The sequence below is a fragment of the Archocentrus centrarchus genome, chromosome 6, assembly GCF_007364275.1.
Source record: "Archocentrus centrarchus isolate MPI-CPG fArcCen1 chromosome 6, fArcCen1, whole genome shotgun sequence".
Classification (NCBI taxonomy): domain Eukaryota; kingdom Metazoa; phylum Chordata; class Actinopteri; order Cichliformes; family Cichlidae; genus Archocentrus; species Archocentrus centrarchus.
This window is the reverse complement of record NC_044351.1, coordinates 30,546,432-30,567,598: the sequence shown is the minus strand read 5'-3', so window position 1 is coordinate 30,567,598 and position 21,167 is coordinate 30,546,432. Positions and strand designations below refer to the sequence as shown.

General features: G+C 39.7%; 1 protein-coding gene across 1 annotated transcript; it reads left to right on the top strand.

The window, feature by feature from the left end:
• The first annotated feature begins 11,574 nt into the window (after positions 1-11,574).
• On the top strand, positions 11,575-17,990 carry LOC115781817 (protein-glutamine gamma-glutamyltransferase 2-like). Its single transcript, XM_030731683.1, has 15 exons — positions 11,575-11,703; positions 12,127-12,297; positions 13,338-13,568; positions 13,850-13,968; positions 14,368-14,496; positions 14,849-15,026; positions 15,235-15,376; positions 15,492-15,595; positions 15,871-16,013; positions 16,129-16,228; positions 16,319-16,464; positions 16,542-16,671; positions 16,823-16,983; positions 17,194-17,330; positions 17,412-17,990. Exons 1-15 carry the CDS (start codon positions 11,622-11,624, stop codon positions 17,596-17,598), a joined length of 2,160 nt encoding a protein of 719 aa, XP_030587543.1. The 5' UTR covers positions 11,575-11,621; the 3' UTR covers positions 17,599-17,990.
• Positions 17,991-21,167: the final 3,177 nt, after the last annotated feature.

Here is a 21,167-nt window from a genome sequence, read left to right as displayed (position 1 = left end):
ATCACTGTAAACAAGAAAACTCCTCTTTCCTGCTCACAGAGAAATACACTTTTAAAAAAAGAAAATACTTGTGCCTTTAAGGAACTGAATCATGACGTATATTTCATGCCATCCACAGTGCACCAGGAACTTTTAAACAACCTTAACCCCTTAAGCCCTTGGCTATTATTTTGAATTTCCGCCTGAAAAAAACATTCCCAAATTCAGTCTGTAAAACCTCCACAACCTTAAGGCCCAAATAAACAGCCTTGGGCTCTATGGATGAGGCGCATTTTACATATTTTTAAAATTCAGTAAGTCTGCATAACTTCATCACTAGTCATCAGTGAAATTCAAAAAACTTTAGGAAAAACAGTTTTTGCCGTCTCCCGAACATAAATATGAATTTGTAACAATGGTGCTGTTTGAGCCTTTTTCAAAAAATACCAATGCGCAACTCTGCCAGATTTGATGCAACAGAACTGAGGCACAGCATTGTTTCATCCATCATCTCCACCTCCTGACAAGTAATCTGTTAAATCCCAGTAATACTCCCGGCTCTACACACTAATCAGGCAATGTGTCACTTTTATCTCCAAACGTACAGTGGTATTTTTTTTTTTTTGCAGAATACACATGGAAACCGGTGCATAATCACATTCCTTTTTAATGATAAAATCTCTATAAATGTGGCACTTTTTTGAATTTTGGCTATAGTGGTAGTCCTCCTTCCTTGCTGCCATGTTTTACAAAGTAAAATGTTGACATCCAACATACAGCGTAACACCGGACTCACTGTTCCAGGTTTGATGCCTCTCTGCCTACATGTAAATCTTGCAGAGCCTTAAAGTCTCAATTGAATTACCTACTGAATGGCCATCATGAGCTGTAATCACTGTCATATCATCTTTACCTGAAAGTAAGCCAGACAGTGTGTTACTAACACGATCACTGATCAACAGAAAGTTGTGTGAATCTGTTCTCATCTCAGCATGTCAAATGTTGCCATTTTGTCAATGTGAAAATTTGCTCGAGCACAAGGTGTCCTTTGGCATCTGTGCTTTAACACACCAACTGCAGCAATGCAGAATGGTGCTTAAGGCTACCTTGTGTATTAAAATGTGATACAAAGGGATCCTGGCACAGACGGGGATGATCGGTCTCACCTTTGCTGCAACCACTGCATTAACAGCAACGGCAAAGAACATCTTCTGAGTGTCTCTGAGACACTCCTGTAAGTGAATATTTCCTCTCTGATGGACTTGTCACCCTGGTAGCCAACAACAGGGATATTTTTTTAACAGGTTTTAATCTTCTTAAAGGGTGTATTTGAACCCAGACTGTGGCATTCTCCCAAACCGAAGCAAGTAGTTTTCATGCCTGGGTGAAAGTCATCCCTTAGCCTCTTAATGCCAATCTGTTGCTGTGTGTGGGACAAATGAGCCGTTATCACTCCCATAAATATGACAACCTACTGGTCATATTTATGGGAGTAATGATCATCATTTTTATGTCCTGATAACACTTGAAACAGGTGACATACTGTTTGAACTGTTTTTATAACTTGACTGACATTAAAAATTATATTTTTATCATATATTATTTGTAGACTACAAGGTGCACTTGTAATTGGGATTTATAAATGAAACCTTTTATATATATTTCTGATAAGTACAATAGGTTTACAAATGTTTTGGTGCATACTGCTAATCATAAATTGCATTAAGCATTATATCTGGCCTGGGAGGATAGGGAAATAAAAGCACTGGCCTGTTTACAAGGTTAAAATCTCAGCAATCACAGAGGGACAGCTGACAGCTGATTGCCAATCATGGGAAGGACAGAGGTGTGTTTCTTATCAACAAAATCCAATATTTGGTCCTTTAGGTGCCTTCAGGTTCATTGTGCACATCATCTGCAGCCTGTTCATTTGTGGTCATGTAGTTTGGAAGATTTCCAAATATGGACTGCTCATCTCTCCTGGGTGGCGCCTTTGATGTTTGACTGACGGGTCATTAATTGGCTCGTTAGACTTCAGAGATTGGATGACCTTTGTATATTGGACGGCATCAGGAGAATTACAGGAGATCCCCGCCATCTGGCTGGGTTTGGTTTTGTTTTTGCTGGCATAACGCTGCATGACAGAACACACCGAAGTCAGCCTCAGCAGACGTGATCACATGACGGCACATATGGACAGATACGTTCATATGGCGATACCGCACATTCACTCTAACTTGTTTGTAAAGTATTTGATAGATTAATGCATGGTGAAAATCATCATTGGCAATAACCTTACATGATCTTCTATGTTATGCCAGTTGTACAGTGGTCAAGCTTTGCACACACACGCGCGCACACACACGCACACACACACACACACACAATCATTCTGTAGGATGAGTGTTCAGTTTGATCTGCATGAGGGCCCATCGACTCCCCACGAGAGTTGCGAGGAGTTTAAAGCTTATGCAGCACCGTCAAAATTAATGAAGTAGGATGGCACAGCACACAGAGCAGGAACTCACTCTCTCACATACACACACACACAAACACACAAGCTAGTACATTCCTACACACACACACGGACCCATGTAATGAAAGAGCATAGACAAATCAAGCAAAGTGACATGAAAAAGATGGGGATAATTACAAACACACACATCTGTCTGTCAGCACTGCTCCCCAACTCCTGCACGGTTTCTGCACATGTGTTCATGATTACACCTCTCTGTGTGTGTGTGTGTGTGCATACGTGTGTTTTTTCTTCTCGTTCATATATTCCTCAGAAGCATCTGCGAGGATTTAATGAAAGAATAAAATTATTCTCTAAAGATTATCTTTGCTTAGAGCTGTATATCCGTGTGTGTGTGTGTGTGTGCATGTGCACGTGTTCTTCTTCCATTCAAATATTCAAACATTTTCCAAATGCTTCAGCAGGGATTGAGTGAGATAATGAAACTACTTTCTTAGATTTCTTTCCCAACGCCCCACCATCTCCATCTCCTCACTCCCCACTCCCGTATTTGCTACAGCTCAGTCCATGGCACTGTAAACCTTGCTTCATTGTGGACAGTGATGCCGGTGTTCCAGATGTGTCCAGTTCATGGCAGTTTGGGCCTCCTCCAGACTTTGGCAAAGTGGTGAGATTTAACCAAAGGGGGGTATATTTGACTGTGTGGATCAGCGGAAATCCAAAATAAATTCAAAGTTGTGCACCCAATTCGTATTTTAAGTCATTAAGTCATTGCTGTAATGTTCTGTAGAATCATTTCACCCTGGAAAAAGAAAAGTTCAGAGAACTCATTAAAACCCCCAAATTACCACAACATTCATGCCCACGAATGAGTAAACTTCTGACCATAACTGTATATAAAATGTAATTTGAAGTTTTGTAAGATGCAAATAATTTAATGTATATTTTTTCCTTTAAATTTTATTTTTCAAAGCTCTCAGATCCTAAAGTTCCCTCACATGAAGCATGCTATCTGAGCGCGACTTGTTTTCCTGCATTAGAGCTTTTTTTTTTTCATTTAAAAAAAAAAGAGAGAGGAAAAAAAAACCCTTTTTCTTTTTCTTAAAAACCAGTAAGCTGCCAGAAGTGGGCTTTCTTCTCCTTCAGCAGGAGAAAATATTTTGCTCAGTGTGAGATGTTGGTCTTAAAAGCAGAGCTCTGATGCCTGGAGGTGACTGCTCGGCCATGTAGAAAACACACCAGCAGCACTCTGAACGCAGGCAGCAGGCGGCGAAATGAGGGGAAAATGTGATGCTCTGCTGCCTTTAAATCTTGCCGTGATTGGATTTAGAAAAGGAGCGCTAACAAACTCTTATTATCAGCACCCCGAGTAGATGACTGTGTGTGTATATGTGCCTGAAGCCACCTGATAGCTATGCTCTGATGGGTTTTTGTCTGCCGCCAAAAACCCGTACACTTCCCTTGAAATAAATTGCAGAGTAAAGTAGGTGGACTTCATTCGCCGTCTCCTCGATATCTCGCTGTTCAAAGACTCTCAGGTTCCTCTGATGTAAACCAAACCTTGTAGAGAAGAAGAGAAGCCTTTGTTCTCAACACAGCACTTCTGTCTGTATCACAACTCAGCAGGACCTGAACGTCTTTCAAAACCGAGTTTGCTTTGGCAGATGCATCTGACTGTTCTGCTGCTGTAACATGGTAAAAAAAAAAAAACACCGCTATCAGTAAACACCCCTAAATTTTGCTCTGTGGCATTTGAAATAAAATGTTATTTAGAGGCCTAAACCTGAATAAAAACAGATTGATAAGAAAGATGAGTGTTACTTCATGGCAATTCCTGAAAGCATAGTTTGGATCTTCTACCACATCAGTAACTTCAAAGTTCGTCCAAAACATTCCAAATGGCTCAAGAGTTTTTGTAGATCTTTATCTTATCAGCCGTCTGTCGTACCGCTTGTAGTTTAGCCAAAGCTGATGTCACAGAGTAAACATGGAAAGATGGGAATGTGGTGACTGAAAAGAATCCAGTAGGGATAAGAGGCTTAACCTGTGTGACCTTCTCAAGTTTAGGCAAACACTTAGATTTCTTCTCAAATTGAACATTGTAAACAAAGAGTTAACCTACTGTAGTTCATGATGTTGTGGGTGTATTTTTTCCAATAAAAAGCCTTCCCTTCTTGTTTTACCTCCTAATAAAATGATTTAGACTTGTGGGTCCAGAGCTTTTTAATGTAAAGCTGCATTTCAGGAGGTTTTGAGCAGTTTAATCAATTTCTAAAAGGCACTAAAGAGGTCAGATTGCCATTAAATTCACAATGACAATGCAAATGTATTAATTTTTTGATTGGTTTGTGATGCTTCAGGTTTAATTGGAACAGTTTCAGTAATCCTGTCCACCCTAAAAGCTGTACACAGTCACTAATGTCAGTCAATAAGCCAACAGGAAGTGATGAAACTTCCTGCAGGTTCCTATAGCCTTGAGACTTGAAAATTGAAGTCTTTGACCTGCATTCTTTCTAATGGCCAACAGGGGGCGACTCTTCTGATTGCAAAAAGAACTCCAGTTGTATTGAAGTGTTCAGGAAACTGATGCACTTTCCTAATGTGCTTGTTTCCAGTCTACTTGAGTTCATTTTTTGAATATGATTTTATTTTATTATGGGTCATTCAGAGTAAAATAAGCAACAAAGTAGGGTTGCTGAATTAGAGTGAGGATACCTTTCAGTAGGTCTGTATGGCACTGTATACACTTAAACAGAACCTATATTTAAATCAACTTATTTTTATTTTTGTCATTTGTTTTGCCTTTTTAGTTGTCTAAAAATTAGAATTGGGAATCATCAATATATTAGTTAATACTTGTTTACATAACTTAGTTCTATCGGCAGTAAAGACAAATCACAGGTTAGTTTGTCCTCCCTGGGTTTAGAGCAAATTTGTGCAACCGTGCATTTGATTGGATGTTTTCCTAACTTGTCCCGCCCGTTCACAAAATTAAATCAGTTCTGATTGGATGTTTTCCTAACTTTTCCCGCCCTCTCACAAAATTAAATCAGTTCTGATTGGATGTCGTCCCTGCCAAGCATTTTTGTCTCGTTTTCATTCATTGATGAAATTGTCAATTAATTTCGTTATCGCTTTTATAATTTTAGGTAGTTTTAATTTAGTTTAGAATGTCTGATCCAGAGCAATGGCATATAGTCGCACTGAAATGATGCTCAGCTTGGGGAATAAATAGAAGCTACTTCAGTACAATGTATCAACTTTATTTTAAAATGATATGCTTCAAGCTTCAACCAGTTTAATCATGACTAACAAAACCGAGACCTGAAACCGTTACATGACAAAATAAAATATCTTAAGAGTGTGCTAGTGCAATGCAAGCTATGTGTTTTTGTGCATTTAAATATAGCCATTCTGCATGGGAGAGGAGAAAAGTGAGGTTGTGGAATGCAACTCTGTGAGTTAATGGTGGTTCAAACATACACTGAAGTGCAAAGAACGTAACACAAACCAAGCTGTGAAGACAGCTTGCAGCCTGATCAGCTTCTGAGCTCAGAGGAGATCAGGTGTGATCAAGCTGTAAGCTGTCTTCACAGCTTACTAGCACTTGCAGATATTACATACTCCATCTATTTTCTTCCGCTTATCCCTGGGTCCCGGGGGCAGAAGCCTAAGCAGAGAAACCCAGACCACTCTTTCCCCATCCATCAACTCATCCAGCAGGACACAGAAGCTGTCAGTTTACCAGTCGATCTCTACCCTCGCCTATGGTCATGAGCTTTGGGTAGTGACCAAAAGAACAAGATCACGCCTCCTGGGCACCTCCTGGGCGAGGTGTTCCAGGCATGGCATACCGGGAGTAGGCCCCGGAGCAGACCCAGGACACACTGGAGAGGTTATATCTTTCGACTGGCCTGGGAAGGCCGCGGTGTTCCCCCCGATGAGCTAGAGGAGGTAACTGGGTCAGAGAGAGGTTTGGCTTCTCTATTTAGGCTGCTGCCCCCACACCTGGCCATGGATACGTGAAGGAAAATAATACATTTTTTTCCCCCACAATTTTTCTGGTGAAAACTTTTTTTTGTCTTAGAAAAATATTTTGCGAATTTGGAATGTACTATATATACATATATATATATATATATACACTCATTTTTGGCATTTTAAGAAATAAATCTGTCCAGAAGATTCTCTAAAAGCATCAGTATATTAAAAAATATAGTAATTTGCCACTTTAATAAAAGTTAAATATGTTTTACTAGATCATTTTTTACATTTCAACAAACTGTAGTGGGATTTTATGGGATTATGCAGAAATAGGGTGAAAGACCAATGTGTCACTCAGTTGACACTTTGGTGTGATCAGGAAACTGAGGTCAGTTAAAGACCTTGGTTTCCCGAACATGACTATCCCAGCATTCCTCAGTTCAGCATCACACAAACAATGTCTTCCTGTAAACTAGTCTGGACTTTGTCTCTGTACACACTGGATTTTAAGTCAGTCAAAATGTGATGCAGACTTTAGGCTTTAATTCAAGGGATTTAAGAGAAATATTGCATTAACTGCTCAGGAATGACAGGAAATGCTGCACATTGTCCCAAGGATCAAAGGTAACTGGACAGCTGACTGACAAACAGTTTCATCACCATGAGGCTAATTCCCTTGTAATTCCATAAATCCTTAAGAAAAATATCGCCATGATTTGGACTTCTAGATGCCACTGAAATCCACAGCTGATGTCAGATGTAATGTTTGGCATACAAAATTTTTTGGCTTCCACATTATTGCTGCACTTTGCATCAAATTTGCCTCTTTTGCCTTTCAGTATTTAATATCTAGAATTGTTGCACATGGGGTATCACTGTGTTAGTGTTAGTGAGTCTGTGTGGTTTGCCAAACAAAAAAAACTGTCATTGTACGTCATCCTTATAACACAGTAGTGACAGCCCCTCTTGCTATTTTTTGCGCTGTGTTCATTGTGTTTGTTTTGTCAGTTCACTCAGTCTGTCACAGACCTCATTATCAGACACAGACACAGTGGGCACTGAGAAATCTAACACAATGCAGTGAGGTCTCAAGTTGCAACAACAGATTCAATTTCTTCAAAGGGGAGCGTTATAAACCAAACAGCAGAAACACCATGAAATTATGATAGAACAAAAATATGGTTCCAGTACATTTGTTAACTATATGAAGTGTAAGATACCCTGAAAATACAGAGGACTCTTCTTACCCTGCTTGAACTGCATGTTCATCCAGAATGAACTGGGTGTGTGCTTTGCTGTGTACCGTTACCACAACCTGACGGGAAAAGCAAGCCTGAAAAGGTCATGTTGTCTAGATGGGAAATCTGAAAATCCCACTTGTCAATAGATTATACATTTAACACATTTTATTATAAGAGTTTCTTAATCAGTCCACAGCAGAGCAATTCTGGCTCTTTCTGCTTGCCAGCACAACTAGAACTTACTGACTACCCAAAGAACACTGGAATATTAAGCATTATTGTTAATGTTGGATTTATATGTGTACGGATGTGTATAAGTTATTTCCTCACTTTTTCCATAACTTTATATCATGACAGTCTGTGTGGCTTTAGGTTTGTTTTGAAGCATCTGAAAGCATCAGATAACGCAACTTTAAACTCAAAATTGACTTTCTGTAGAGCTCAGTGTTAATTCTTTGTTAGGCTGATTGGGGTACTTAGTAGTGCTCATGACCGCATCCATGCATTTTATCTGTTTATCTAATTCAGGATGACAGGGAAGCTGGAGCCTATCACTGCTGTCTCCTTCTTGAGTCAGTGTACTCAAGTCAGTTTCTCTTCAAACCACAGCTGGAAGGTATTACTTCCTAATGTCACATCACCAGCTGTTTCCCTGATTTTGAGAGCATGGTCTCGTAAGCATGACAACTTGTTTTTAATTGCAGACTTAATACAAAATAAAAGATGTCACAGAATTCTTCTTTAGTAATTTAATTACCAAATGGATCAAATGTAATCTCATATGATCTGTTGTACATGTACATGATGGTTATTTCCTTTTTTTTCTTTACGACAACAACACAAAACTGAAAGCTACTTTTTCAGCTTTCTCTACCTGAACATTGAAAATCTGTAGTCCTTTCAGGCAGCTGTTTCAGTGTTGCAGAGGTGATATGGAATGAATTTTGGTGAACAGGTTAAAACACTTATTCTGAGAGTCAAATAGTCATCCTTTTATGACTGTTCCAGTCACAACCAGCGTGAGTGCTATTGAATAATCATGGGTGTGGACATCTTCTAAAAATAATGACTTAACTTGCATTTACTAAATAAAAGCTGTGAGACTGACCTCAAGATTGTGACTCTTTGACCCAACTTTCACCTTCCCACCTGCTTTGGCTCAACTTCAGATCACAGGGTAAGACGTCCAGCTCAGTAACTTTACAATAATGCTAAGCAGTCAAGGCCATTTTGAATGTATTTCATTTTGAAGGTGTTTTGAACATAAAAAGTAGTTTCAAAACGTATACATATGAGTGATACACAATTGGATTGTTCTTACATATATTACAAGTATCTTTCCTTCATGTTTCTCAGTTTTAGATTGGCTCCTAATAAATGAGGACAGTTTTAATTCACAATAGACCACAGAGTGAGATCGCAAAGAGATGCAAAGTCTGGAAAAAATTTTGTGAGCTCTGAGAAAATAGGATGTTAATTTTATAACCAAAATCAGTTCAATTCAGAGGTGCTTTATTGGCATTACAGCTTCAAAACACTCAGAGATCCAAATTTAAAATAGAATAAAAGAGTAATAAAATAACAATAACAGAAAAAAGAATGATACAATTTAAACAGTTATGCCATATATATATATATATATATATATATATATATATATATATATATATATTGCACAGCCACATTTGCCTGTCTGGAGTATTTTTAATTTTGAGATGTCATTTAGCTAATTGAAGTGAGGAATAAAAGAACTTAATTGGTTAAAATTCAGGTTTTAGGAGGAAATGCATCCCCATTTCATCCTCACCTGTAAACCAGGGATCTTTCGGTTGTAATGATTTTTGTGTGTGTGTGTGTGTGTCTCCCCTGTTTCATTTCCGGTTTGCAGTCACATGCTTGGCTACGATCTCTGTCTGCTTTCTATCTCTGACAGCTTTAAGATATTCCGTCATTTCATAATCTCTGCTCAGCATGGCATTCTAATCTGCTTTGGCTTTTAAGTTTTTCTTTCCAGTGTTTCAGATAGTTTTCTTTACATTCTGCTATAATTTGGTTTGATGCTGCTGTGAAAGTGGTCAGGGTGTGTTTGAGAGGAAGCAGTTAGTCTCAGAACCAGGTGGCATAGGGGACTCTTTTCTGGGATCATCTCTTGGGTTTGGAGTGCTTTGGAAATGACAGTGTCTCGTGGGCTGGATTTAAGCTAGTAAAAAAAAAAGATTGACCACTTGCAGATCGTGGTTTGACACTATTATGCCATGTTTATTTCACAATATTTACTTTACTTTTGACTGGAACAGTGCTGATGTTGCTCTCAGTGCCACTGCCCTCAACACTCACTGATATATGCACAAATCCCCTTGTCCTCGTACAACCCTCGTAATGTCCTCCCATTTTGCATACACATTTTGTCCTCCGGTGTCAAAAAAAAGACCCCACATGGTTTGACTGTTATTTAAAGCATACATTGTGTTTGTCAATCAATTCTGTGTTATACCTTTAGTCCTACTTCAGTCCAACGCATTACCCCAAATTTTTCCATTTGTTTTGAAATTTAGGGACAATAATTCTTGTTTACATCAAAGTATACCCCATTTTTTGAATGAAAATAAAATTTAAAAAAGAATTACTTTGAATGAATATAATTTGGACTATTTGACATATTGCAGACTGGTATATGGCAAAGTTTAGTGAGGCTGCTTTTTTAAAAACACTTCAATTTTTTTTTATGGCAGCAAATAATTACACCCTTTGTCCTCTGGGGTCAAAAGAGACCCCATCGAGTTTGACCATTTTTAAGGAATATAAAGTGGATACGTCACCCAATTTTGTGCTACACTTTACAAGTTCAGTCAAACACATACACACATTTTTTTTCTCTATTTTGAAGTTCAAGGCCAGTAAGACCTCATTTTCAAAAACTTTCACCTTTTTATTGAGTAAAAATAATTACACCTGTTGATTCTTCCTCTTCATTGTGAGCACAGTTCTCCACTTCTAACATTTCAGATTCTACTCCATCATCATGTTCATCTTTTTTTTTTCATACCCATCTTTCATTTCTGCAGCAGGTGATGTGGGGAATTCTTCAGAGGTAGCGGTAACATGTGGTCTGTATGTTGGATCTGTCACCTTATCATTATTTTCCTCCTCTTTAGTTGATTCTTCCTCCTCATTACACTCAGCATTGTATTCCTGGTCATTCTTTCACACAAAATTGTTAAAAAATGAGCACACACGCCTCTGGTGCAGTATGGAGTTTCTTCCTCTGCATGTTGCACAATGTGAATAGAATAGATAGAATAGAATCGAATGCCTTTATTGTCATTATACAGGATGTACAATGAGATTGGAAACACCTAAACACCTGTGAGAAAGGCTCTGTTTTATTTCTTTTGTTATGTTTTGCTGCTTTAACCATTGTTTGATCTCACACATCAAAGATCTGAGAGCAAAGCTGTTTTGGAAAGCTGTACGGGGTTGACAATTTGACCCATTGGACCACTTTGTGCTGTGGGGACTTTTTGACCCCAGAGGACAACAGGCGTGATTAAATTCAATAAAACACCCATAATTAAGTCAAATTATGTCAAATTGATTTTAATAACAAAGAGCATAGTATTGAACAACCCCTGTTATTTCCAGGTCATTTGATGAAAAAAGAACATATTTTGATGGCAAAAGATTTCATTTGAGGTCTAAAAAGACCCCAGGACATTACAAGGGATAAACCAACAATGTCTCAAACTGGATGAGAAACAGCCTTTTAAACTTTCACTCACACAGTGTAAACACACACATCCATGCATACACCCACAGAGGAGTGTAATTTTTGGTATGTGATGTCAGAGGTCACAGAGGGAGGAGAAGCAGAGTGACTGAGTGTTTGGGGGGTGAGTGTGTGTCAGATAGGTGGGAAGGGCTGTCTCGAGCTGTATAAATAAATGAGTCTGGTGGATATCAAGCATGAAACGAAGACACTGTGGAGACATTTGGAGCAGAGATCTAGAATGGCCAGCCACAAAGGTAAGAGAACAGCTGTCTGTTAATGTTTACTGCTGCCTTTCACTCAGCCACATTATAACATTTGCTGGAGATTTTGAACAATGTGCTGATGTTTGAATCAGCATTTGGGTGCAACAGGACCCATCCTGATTCCCTGCCAAATTCTTCAGCAGCTTTTGAGCAGAGCTAGGACAGGGACGAGACTCAGCAGAAGGCAGCTTTGCACAGGGAACAAACACATTTAGCTTAGCAGATTAAGCAAATACATCTGATATATAAAAAGTTAGAGAAATAAATAGACAAAGCAAGATAGTCAGTGCACAGAGCTGATCTACAGATTAAAAAAAAAACTTTTTACAAAATGTCAATCTATTTTAAAGAGAATATGCCTACTGAATATAATAATGTAAAGCTCAAGGACTTTCCCTCTGTTGGTCCTCTCAGGTTTGATTCTTGATGTGGATCTGAGAAGTCGTGAAAACAACTTGGCACACCGCACCAGGGAGATCGATCAAAAGCGCTTGATTGTGCGCAGATGTCAACCCTTCTCCATAGCTCTGGAGTGTAATGGCCCATTGCCCCCCAAAAACCACTTGCAACTAGTCCTGCACCTCGGTGAGTTTGATATGACCTGAAAGGAGCCGTTGAGTGGCATCATCAGAATTTCAATCACTACTTCAAATTGACTTTTAAATTATATGAAAATTTATAATATTTTTTAATTTACAAAGCGATGATGGTTCAGTTGTACGCAGCTTTTATCTCTCTACTTACGTTGTAAATGTACAAGAAACAAAATGCCAAAACTGATTACTTACTTGGTAATCTTTCAAAAACTTTAAGAATCCTGAAGCTGCAGAGTGAGTGCAGTTCTTTTCACATTTGCAAATGACAAATTTGTGTGTTCACGGTAGCCTTTTGATTCCCACGACTGAAATCTTTCTGATCGTGAAAATAGAACATACAGTGTATCACAAAAGTGAGTACACCCCTCACATGTCTGCATATATTAAAGTATATCTTGTCATGGGACAACACTCCCAAAATGACACTTTGACACAATGAAAAGTGTCTGTGTGCAGCTTATATAACAGTCTTCATGTAGCGCAACAATTCGTCTTTTAAGATCCTCAGAGAGTTCTTTGCCATGAGGTGCCATGTTGGAACTTTCAGTGACCAGTATGAGAGAGTGTGAGAGCTGTACTACAAAACTGAACACACCTGCTCCCTATGCACACCTGAGACCTAATAACACTAAAGAGTCACACGACATTTTGGAGGGGAGATGACAAGCAGGGCTCAATTTGGACATTTACGGGTGTAGTCCCTTAGGGGTGTACTCACTTTTGTTGCCACTGGTTTAGACATTATTGGCTGTATATTGAGTTATTTTGAGGGAAGAATACATTTACACTGTTATATAAGCTGCAAACAGACTACTTTTCATTGTGTCAAAGTGTCATTTTGTCAGTGTTGTCCCATGAAAAGATATACTTAAATATCTGCAGAAATGTGAGGGGTGTGCTCACTTTGTGATACCCTGTATTTTACACATCTTACCATAACCAGCACATCTTGAGAAAAGCCAAACTCCTGCTCTGTATGTACTGTTGATTTTGTGTTGCTGACCCAGAACCCTTTATTTGTTTCTTCAGGTAAGAGAGACGAGGTGGTGATCAAGGTTCAGAAGGAGCGTGGAGCTGGGGACAAGTGGTGGTTTAACCAGCAGCGAGCACAAGATGAAGTACTGCTGACTCTGCACAGTCCAGCGGATGCTGTAATTGGCCAGTACAGTCTGGCTGTGCTGATGATGTCACCAGAAGGACGCATTATAGAGAAAAAGGACAAAATTAGTTTCCACCTGCTCTATAACCCCTGGTGCAAAGGTAAAGTGCATGTTCTCTCTGTAGACTGCTTTCTCCAACGTTTCAGACATTAACCACTCACACACTGATGAGTTTTCTCTGTGATTTCTTTTAATTATATTCTATAATGACCAAAAAGGGCAGGAGCATCTAAATAGCAGCTTGATGGGATTTATCATGAGTCATCAGTGTTGTGTTAAACTTCAGGTTATTGCAGTTTACATTTTTATCACTGAGGCCATCTGATATTTGAAGAATTCATATTAGCAACATTGTCACTGTCTTCATCGTGTGTGTACCAGATGATGTGGTGTACCTTCCTGATGAGACTCTGCTTCAGGAGTATATAATGAATGAAGAAGGAGTCATCTACATGGGGACCTGGGATTACATCAAAAGCATTCATTGGAATTATGGACAGGTAACACACACAAACATTTAAAGTGTGACTGAGCTGTGTGTGTGTGTCTCTGTCAGGCCAGTGGGTGGCTCGTGTGAATTGTCACAGCAGTGTGGCAGAGGAGACTCTCAGGCTTTGGCTGGATCAGGAAATCTGTTAGTTGGATGAGATGTGTCAGAATGTAACCAAACCACACAAACAAAGGCTCATCCCTTCACAGCTCGCTGGGAGGGCAAGATGGGTGTAACAGACACACACACACACACACACACACACACACACACACACACACACACACACACACACACACACACACACACACACCTTTAGAAAAAGGTCAGATAATCTTCAACAACCTCCCTTCTCTCTTTTTTTGTCGCTCTTTCGTGTTCTCTCATTGTTGCTCTCTTTCTCTCTCAGTTTGAGGACTATGTGATGGACATCTGTTTTGAAGTCCTGGATAATTCCAACGATGCTCTGAGAAACTCACAGATGGACATTCAGCGCAGATCTGACCCTGTCTATGTCAGCAGGATCATCACTGCAATGGTGATAACCATTTCTACCTTCTACTGAAAGTAATACAAACAGTTTGATAACAGCAGAAGGAAAAAGTGCTGTTGGTTTAATTTATGTTGATGAAATCAGTCTGCAGTGCCTGAAGAAAGCTAGTAGACAAACTGAGTTTTGTGGTTCCTTTGCAGAATAAGCAGAAAAAGTGTTCAGAGGAATTATATTAAAAATTTAATGACCCTGTGAATATACAGACATTAAAGCAAAACTGTTTCATCATTAAAAATGTAAGATCTTGTAAATGTAATTAAATACGTAAATGTACATGAAAATGTTTCAACTGGAGTGATTTAGATTTTAAAATACTGTATCTCCTGCACCTGTACAGGTGAACTCTAATGATGACAGGGGTATCTTGACTGGACGCTGGACTGAGCCGTACGGTGATGGAGTTGCACCGTATCGATGGACCGGCAGTGTGCCCATCCTCCGCCAGTGGAGCAAATCTGGAGTCAAAGCAGTAAAATATGGCCAGTGCTGGGTGTTTGCTGCAGTTGCATGTACAGGTAACACAGATTTCCCTGCATTCAAGGAGAACTGAATCATTTCTTTAAAACATTCCTTAAAAAACATTCAGTCTGTAGCAGTTTGTTGTCATTTAAACCATTGCCATGAAAAAACAATTTCACATCATCTGGACTGAGACAGGAGAAGATTTTATGAGCTACATTTAAAAGACAAAAATAAAGTCCGATGTGTGCGATCTTTTCACAGTGCTGCGCTGTCTGGGAATCCCAACACGTCACATCACTAACTTCTCTTCAGCTCACGATGTTGATGGAAACCTCTCCATAGACTTCCTGTTGGATGAAAGTCTGGAAACTCTGGAGAGCAGAGGCAGGAGAGACAGCAGCTGGTAGGATCACAAACACACACATTAACAGACAGATTTACAGTGTAATGACTTGACTGGTAAAAGCCATGACAGTATCTAGGCTAACGTAATACATTTTCTCTCCTCCTGGCTTTAGGAACTTCCACTGTTGGACTGAGTCTTGGATGAGGAGAGATGATCTTCCCAAAGGAAATGATGGCTGGCAGGTTTTAGACCCCACCCCTCAAGAACTCAGTGATGGTACTTTTTTATTTTTTACTTTTAAACACACATCTTCTTATTTGTGCTTAACTATCTAGCCATGTGATCCTGGGGTTCAAAAACATGTACATCCTGCTCAATGATTCCTGCACTTCATCACTTTAAACTGCTCTCAGGACTATCACTGCTGCCTGTCTTTAGTGTGCAATGATTGTGAAATGTGGGAGTGAGAGCTGGTTTGTGTCTCATATTGCTGTAGTGATTCTCAAATCATGCAGGAAATGCTTTTGAATAAATGAATGTTTGCTCTTCAGGGGTGTTTTGCTGCGGTCCGTGCCCTGTGACAGCCATCAAGGAGGGAAATCTGGGAGTGAAGTACGATGCTCCATTTATATTCGCAGAGGTGAACGCTGACATCATCCACTGGATTGTTCAAAAAAGTGGCCAACGGAGAAAAGTGTGTTAATTTTTTTTTATCTTTTATATCTGCCGAGTTAAAATAAAGTGAAGCTGTTTCTGACCCTTTTTAATCACACAATAATAACTTCTGATGGTCTCTGTGATTATTACAGATAAAAGCGGACCAGACCAGTGTAGGGAAGAACATCAGCACCAAAAGTGTTTATGGGGACTTCAGAGAAGATGTCACTTTACACTACAAATATCCTGAAGGTTGGCTGGAAAGCAGAACAAACAGAAGCATGTAGATAATGTCCACATGAATTTTACAGCCATTCTTACAAAAACATCACTTCTCCACAGGATCCAAGAAGGAGAGAGAAGTGTACGAGAAGGCCGGGCGCCGGGTAACAGACCCCACCGATGAGAGTGCAGAACCAGCACGACTGCAGCTGTCAATCAAGCATGCTAAGCCTGTGTTTGGCACAGACTTTGATGTGATTATGGAGGTATGGACGATTCAGACTGTAGCTGAATGAGTGCATGAATTATGGATGAATTCATGACACATCTGTTCTGTCCACAGGTGGAGAACAAAGGAGACCAGGATGCTCATGTTCAGCTGACCGTGCTGGCTATGGCTGTTACTTACACTTCTGTCTATCGGGGGGAGTGCCAGAGGCAGATGACCACTGTGAAGGTGCCTGCTCACAAAGGTCAGCAGCTTTGATAAATCTACGAAGACCTTCTGGGTAGACATGTTTTAAAAGATCAGTGCTGCTGACTTACGTGGACATTTTTCCTGTTCTTCTAAATCTACAAACTTGATGCTTTACTGTTTACTGCTATGTGTTTGTGTTTACTCAGTCCAAAAGGAAGTCCTGCGTCTGCGCTATGACGACTATGCCAAGTGTGTCTCTGATGATCACCTGATCAGGGTGAAAGCATTTGTAGAGGCTCCAGGGGAGAATGAACCCATCATGACTGTGACCGACATCCCACTGAGCAGGCCTGAAGTCATCATGCAGGTGGGAACGTAGGGCACACAAGGATGCTTTTGATGGTGAAGTTTCTTTAGTTCTTAAAGAAGAATGGATTTATAAACCAAGTCTCAGTTGATTATTTCTTCAAGAGTTAATCTTCTCCAAAAAATGAGAGTCTATTTTTGGTTCTGAGATACACTGAAATGTGTACCCTATATAAAACACAGAACACGACACTGTCTCCTCTTTCTCCAGGTTCCTGGGAGGGCTTTTGTTTGTGAACAAGTAAAAGCCCACATCTCCTTCACCAATCCTTTGCCAGTTCCACTCAAAGGAGGTGTGTTCACTGTGGAGGGTGCAGGCCTACTGTCTTCCACTGAGATCCATGTTAAGTAAGTAGTGAGTCTGCTCCCTTCACTGATAAGCAGAAGTAACAACAAAATAACATTGAACGCATGCATCTTCTTTTTCAGGGGTGACATTGCTCCAGGACAGAAGGTGTCCATTCAGCTTTCTTTCTCACCCATGAGGACTGGGGTGAGGAAGCTGCTGGTGGACTTTGACTCTGACAGACTGAAAGATGTAAAGGGAGTAGCCACTGTGGTTGTCCGCAAGAAATACAATAATAACATCCCTGAAATTTGTGAGTGGATGAGCTGAATGTAAAGGAATGGGACCCAATGAGACAAAAAATATTCCACATACCAGCAGCCTGTGAATATCCACAAATAAATCCTGATATAGCATTAGCTTGAAGCCACAATGTGTCAGCTATGAACATTTATGACTTTGCGTTATTATATTTCTGTATTTTGTTCAGGTTCAACTTAATTAGCATTGCATTTTTGCATTCTTCTTCTTCTTCTTCTGCTAGTTTTTGGTTTTGATTTCAAGAAAATCTTTTGTTTCCTGTGTTTGTTGTTGTATTGTTGTGTTTTTTGCACCGTTTATAATCACAAAGTTAAACCTCATGCATTTGATAATAATTGTGTTTAAGCCGATATAGAAAAATATGTATAGAGTGATTTAAATAAAGTTTCTTTCCCAGTTGAGTTCTTTTTTCTATTTATTTTTATTTATTTATTTTACTTTTGTGAGCTCTCCAACCGTTTCTTAGCCATTTTACCTGCCTTGTACAATTTAAACCTGAAGCCATTTATGGAGTCAATGAGATTTTGCGGCAAGGATCTGACAAACATCCATCTTTGAGAACTAACAGTGGGCCGTGCATTTTTGTGTCCAAATACCAGGTCACTGGGACTAAAACCTATGCTTTGCTGGACCACTTCCCGATTAGCTACAAGCAATCAGTGTAACCTTTCCTTCCAGTCACCTGATAGCTCCGTGCAATATGAACACAAAAATGTTTCAGGGCTTTGGAATCATTTTTTTAAGTCAGTTCAAGTGGCTATATTTTAGAAGTGACTTTGAGAACAGTATGTCTCTCACCTGATAGTCATGAAAAGTTAGATGTTTGAATATTAAAGCCAGCTTCTCATTTCTTGGTGGGTTGTAAGCCAGCCTGCCACTCACTTGGTTTCGATGTTGCAGACTTCACAGCACCTGCATGCTATACACCTCCCTCCACTGGTAGTGGCCTGCATCCTGTTACCTACTATCAAACCAGAGAGACTTGCTATCCTCTTGCTTTTGGTGTTAGCAGTCCTCATTTAGTTTTCATGCACTCGTATGGCTAAGGCACCCACCCAACAGTAAATCCTTTATTGGAGGAGGGGAGCACAGCAGATGTGTGAGACAAACCGGAGGAGTGGTTGAGAGTCCCAAGCCTCTAAAAGTAGTGAAGGCAGCCCTCCATCCTTTGTTTTATTTCAGATTGACCACAGTAAAGCCTGATGCAAAGATGAACATCAGTCAATCCTGAATGAGAGCACTGACAGAGAGTTGGGTGTGGTTCACTGATTGATCATTTGATATCATATCCTATCAGTGATCCACATTGTAGTAAAACTAATACATGTTTTTTCTTCCTCTTCCCCTTTTCAAAAATTAAAATGACAAATCACGCTCAAGTAAGTTCATTCGTATGGCACACAGGGCCAAGGTCAAACAAATACTGGCGATCATTTTAATTCAGTTACAAATTCAGTTATTACTTCTCATTTTTACAGTGTTTATCATTATTTAGGAGGTTTGAATTCACACTGAGCAAATAGATATGTAGTAAAGTTAGGACCCTGATCAGACTCAAGTCTTCATATTACCAAATATGGAAATGAACTGAGTCAAAGCCTTAGTTGTGATGGTGCACAGGAGATAGGCAGATGGATACCTGGTTGCCTGGCACATCACCTTCAGTCAAAAACAGTGTCCTGATTTATATCGGGACAGGGGATCCACACAGTCAATAATAAGCTGTTCAAGAGGCTGTCCAGCTAATGGAATAGGGTACAGGGTTGCAGCCTTAATCACTTGGTTAGGCTTACTTATCAGATGGCATGCATGACATGTTCTTATGTATTGATTGACATCCTGTTTTAAATGTGGCCAGAGAAATGTTACAACATATGATCATGAGTCTTCTGGACACCTTGGTAAATTTGTATTCATCACTCCAAATGAAGTGTCACCATTGATTTTCAGTCCAGTTCTTGTGTAGTTTGGCATACCTCAGACATTTCTCCCTGTTTCCCTTCCTTAAGAATGGCTTCTTGACAGCCACCCTTCAACTGAGACCATTTCTGATGAGGCTTTGATGAACAGAAGATGGATCAGCTGAAGGACCAAATGCATCTCTCAGGTCTTTTTTGGGATTTGTTTGTTTTCTATTTCTTATGGACGTGACTTTCAGACACTTTTCATCTGCTGTAGGCAGTTGTTTTTAAGCCTGCCACTTCTTCTTGGTCCTCCAACTGTACAGTTTCCTCAGTTTTTTTTAAGGACACACCATGCCGAGATTTGCCAAGTTTTTGCCTAATAACACTTTGGAAATCGCTTTTTTGGTCCACAAATACACAAATATTCCTGTCAGACTGTATCTTTGGCATTTTTGAAAGGCTCAACTAAATATATTGCACAAAAGGCTGCTAGAAACAAAGTGCCAAAAGATGCAATTTAATATTGATTTGTTGCTGAATTGTCTGTACACATAACACTGGTTCATCCCTTGAGTTAGGTGCCTTTTTTATGTTTGAATAATTCATAGGTTAGTATTCAGTGACTATATATATATATATATATATATATATATATATATATATATATATATATATATATATATATATATATATGGAAGAGCTTCAGAAAGCCTGGAGAACTACTGCTCAAGACCACTTTTTAAAAATTACAAGTCTGATCCCTTACCTTATGTAAGGTAATAAAAATTTTCCCCCTTCTTCTTCTTTTATCTACTCAACACACCAGATCATCTGCCTCCATCTCACTCTATGCTTTGCATCTTTCTCTGTCACACCAGCTCTCAGCAGGTCTTCCTTCACTACATCCATGAATCTTCTCTCTGGTCTTCCTCTTTTACTCCTGCATGGCAGTTTCATATTCAACATCCACTATCCATCCTCTCTAACTTTGTCTCCAAACTGCTCGACCTCAGCAGTCCCTTTGAAATACTCATTTCTAATCTCGTCCATTCTGGTCACGCCCAATGAAAAATCTTAACAGCTTGGCTTCTTTTCTTGTTGTTAGTGCCACCATCTCCAAACCATACATCATAACTTTCTATTTCACTCTTGCTGCTATCCTGCTATCCCAAATCAGCCTGACACTCGTCTCCATCTGCTCCACCCTGAATGCACTCTCTTCTTCGCCTCTCGTGCACTGCCCATTGCTTTGAATGGTTGACCCAAGGTATTTAAATTCATCTACCTTCCCTTCTTCCACTCCTTATATCTGTCTCCCTCTCATTCACACACATGTATTCTGTCTCGCTTCTACCATCTTTCATTCCTCTTCTCTCCATTCAAATGAATGGATGATTGTGTCCAAACCTTTGACCGGTACTGTACCTCCACCTCTCCATGCTACAGATCACAATGCTGTTTGCATACATCATAGTCCACAGAGACTGCTGCCTGACCTCATCTGTAAGCCTGAGTATGACCATCGCAAACAAAAAAGGGCTCAGAGCCGTTCCCTGATGTTATCCCACCCCCACCTTGAGCCCTTCTGTAACTCCTACTGCACACCTCACTATTGTCTTACTGTCCACATAAATGTCCTGCACCTCACATACACCTCATACCACAGTTCCTCTC

Coding starts and splice junctions, on each gene's coding strand:
- LOC115781817 (XM_030731683.1), top strand. CDS start 11,622: ATGAGTCTGGTGGATATCAAGCATGAAACGAAGACACTGTGGAGACAT. Junction 13,569..13,849: donor CTATAACCCCTGGTGCAAAG/GTAAAGTGCATG, acceptor TGTGTGTACCAG/ATGATGTGGTGTACCTTCCT. Junction 14,497..14,848: donor GCAGGATCATCACTGCAATG/GTGATAACCATT, acceptor GCACCTGTACAG/GTGAACTCTAATGATGACAG.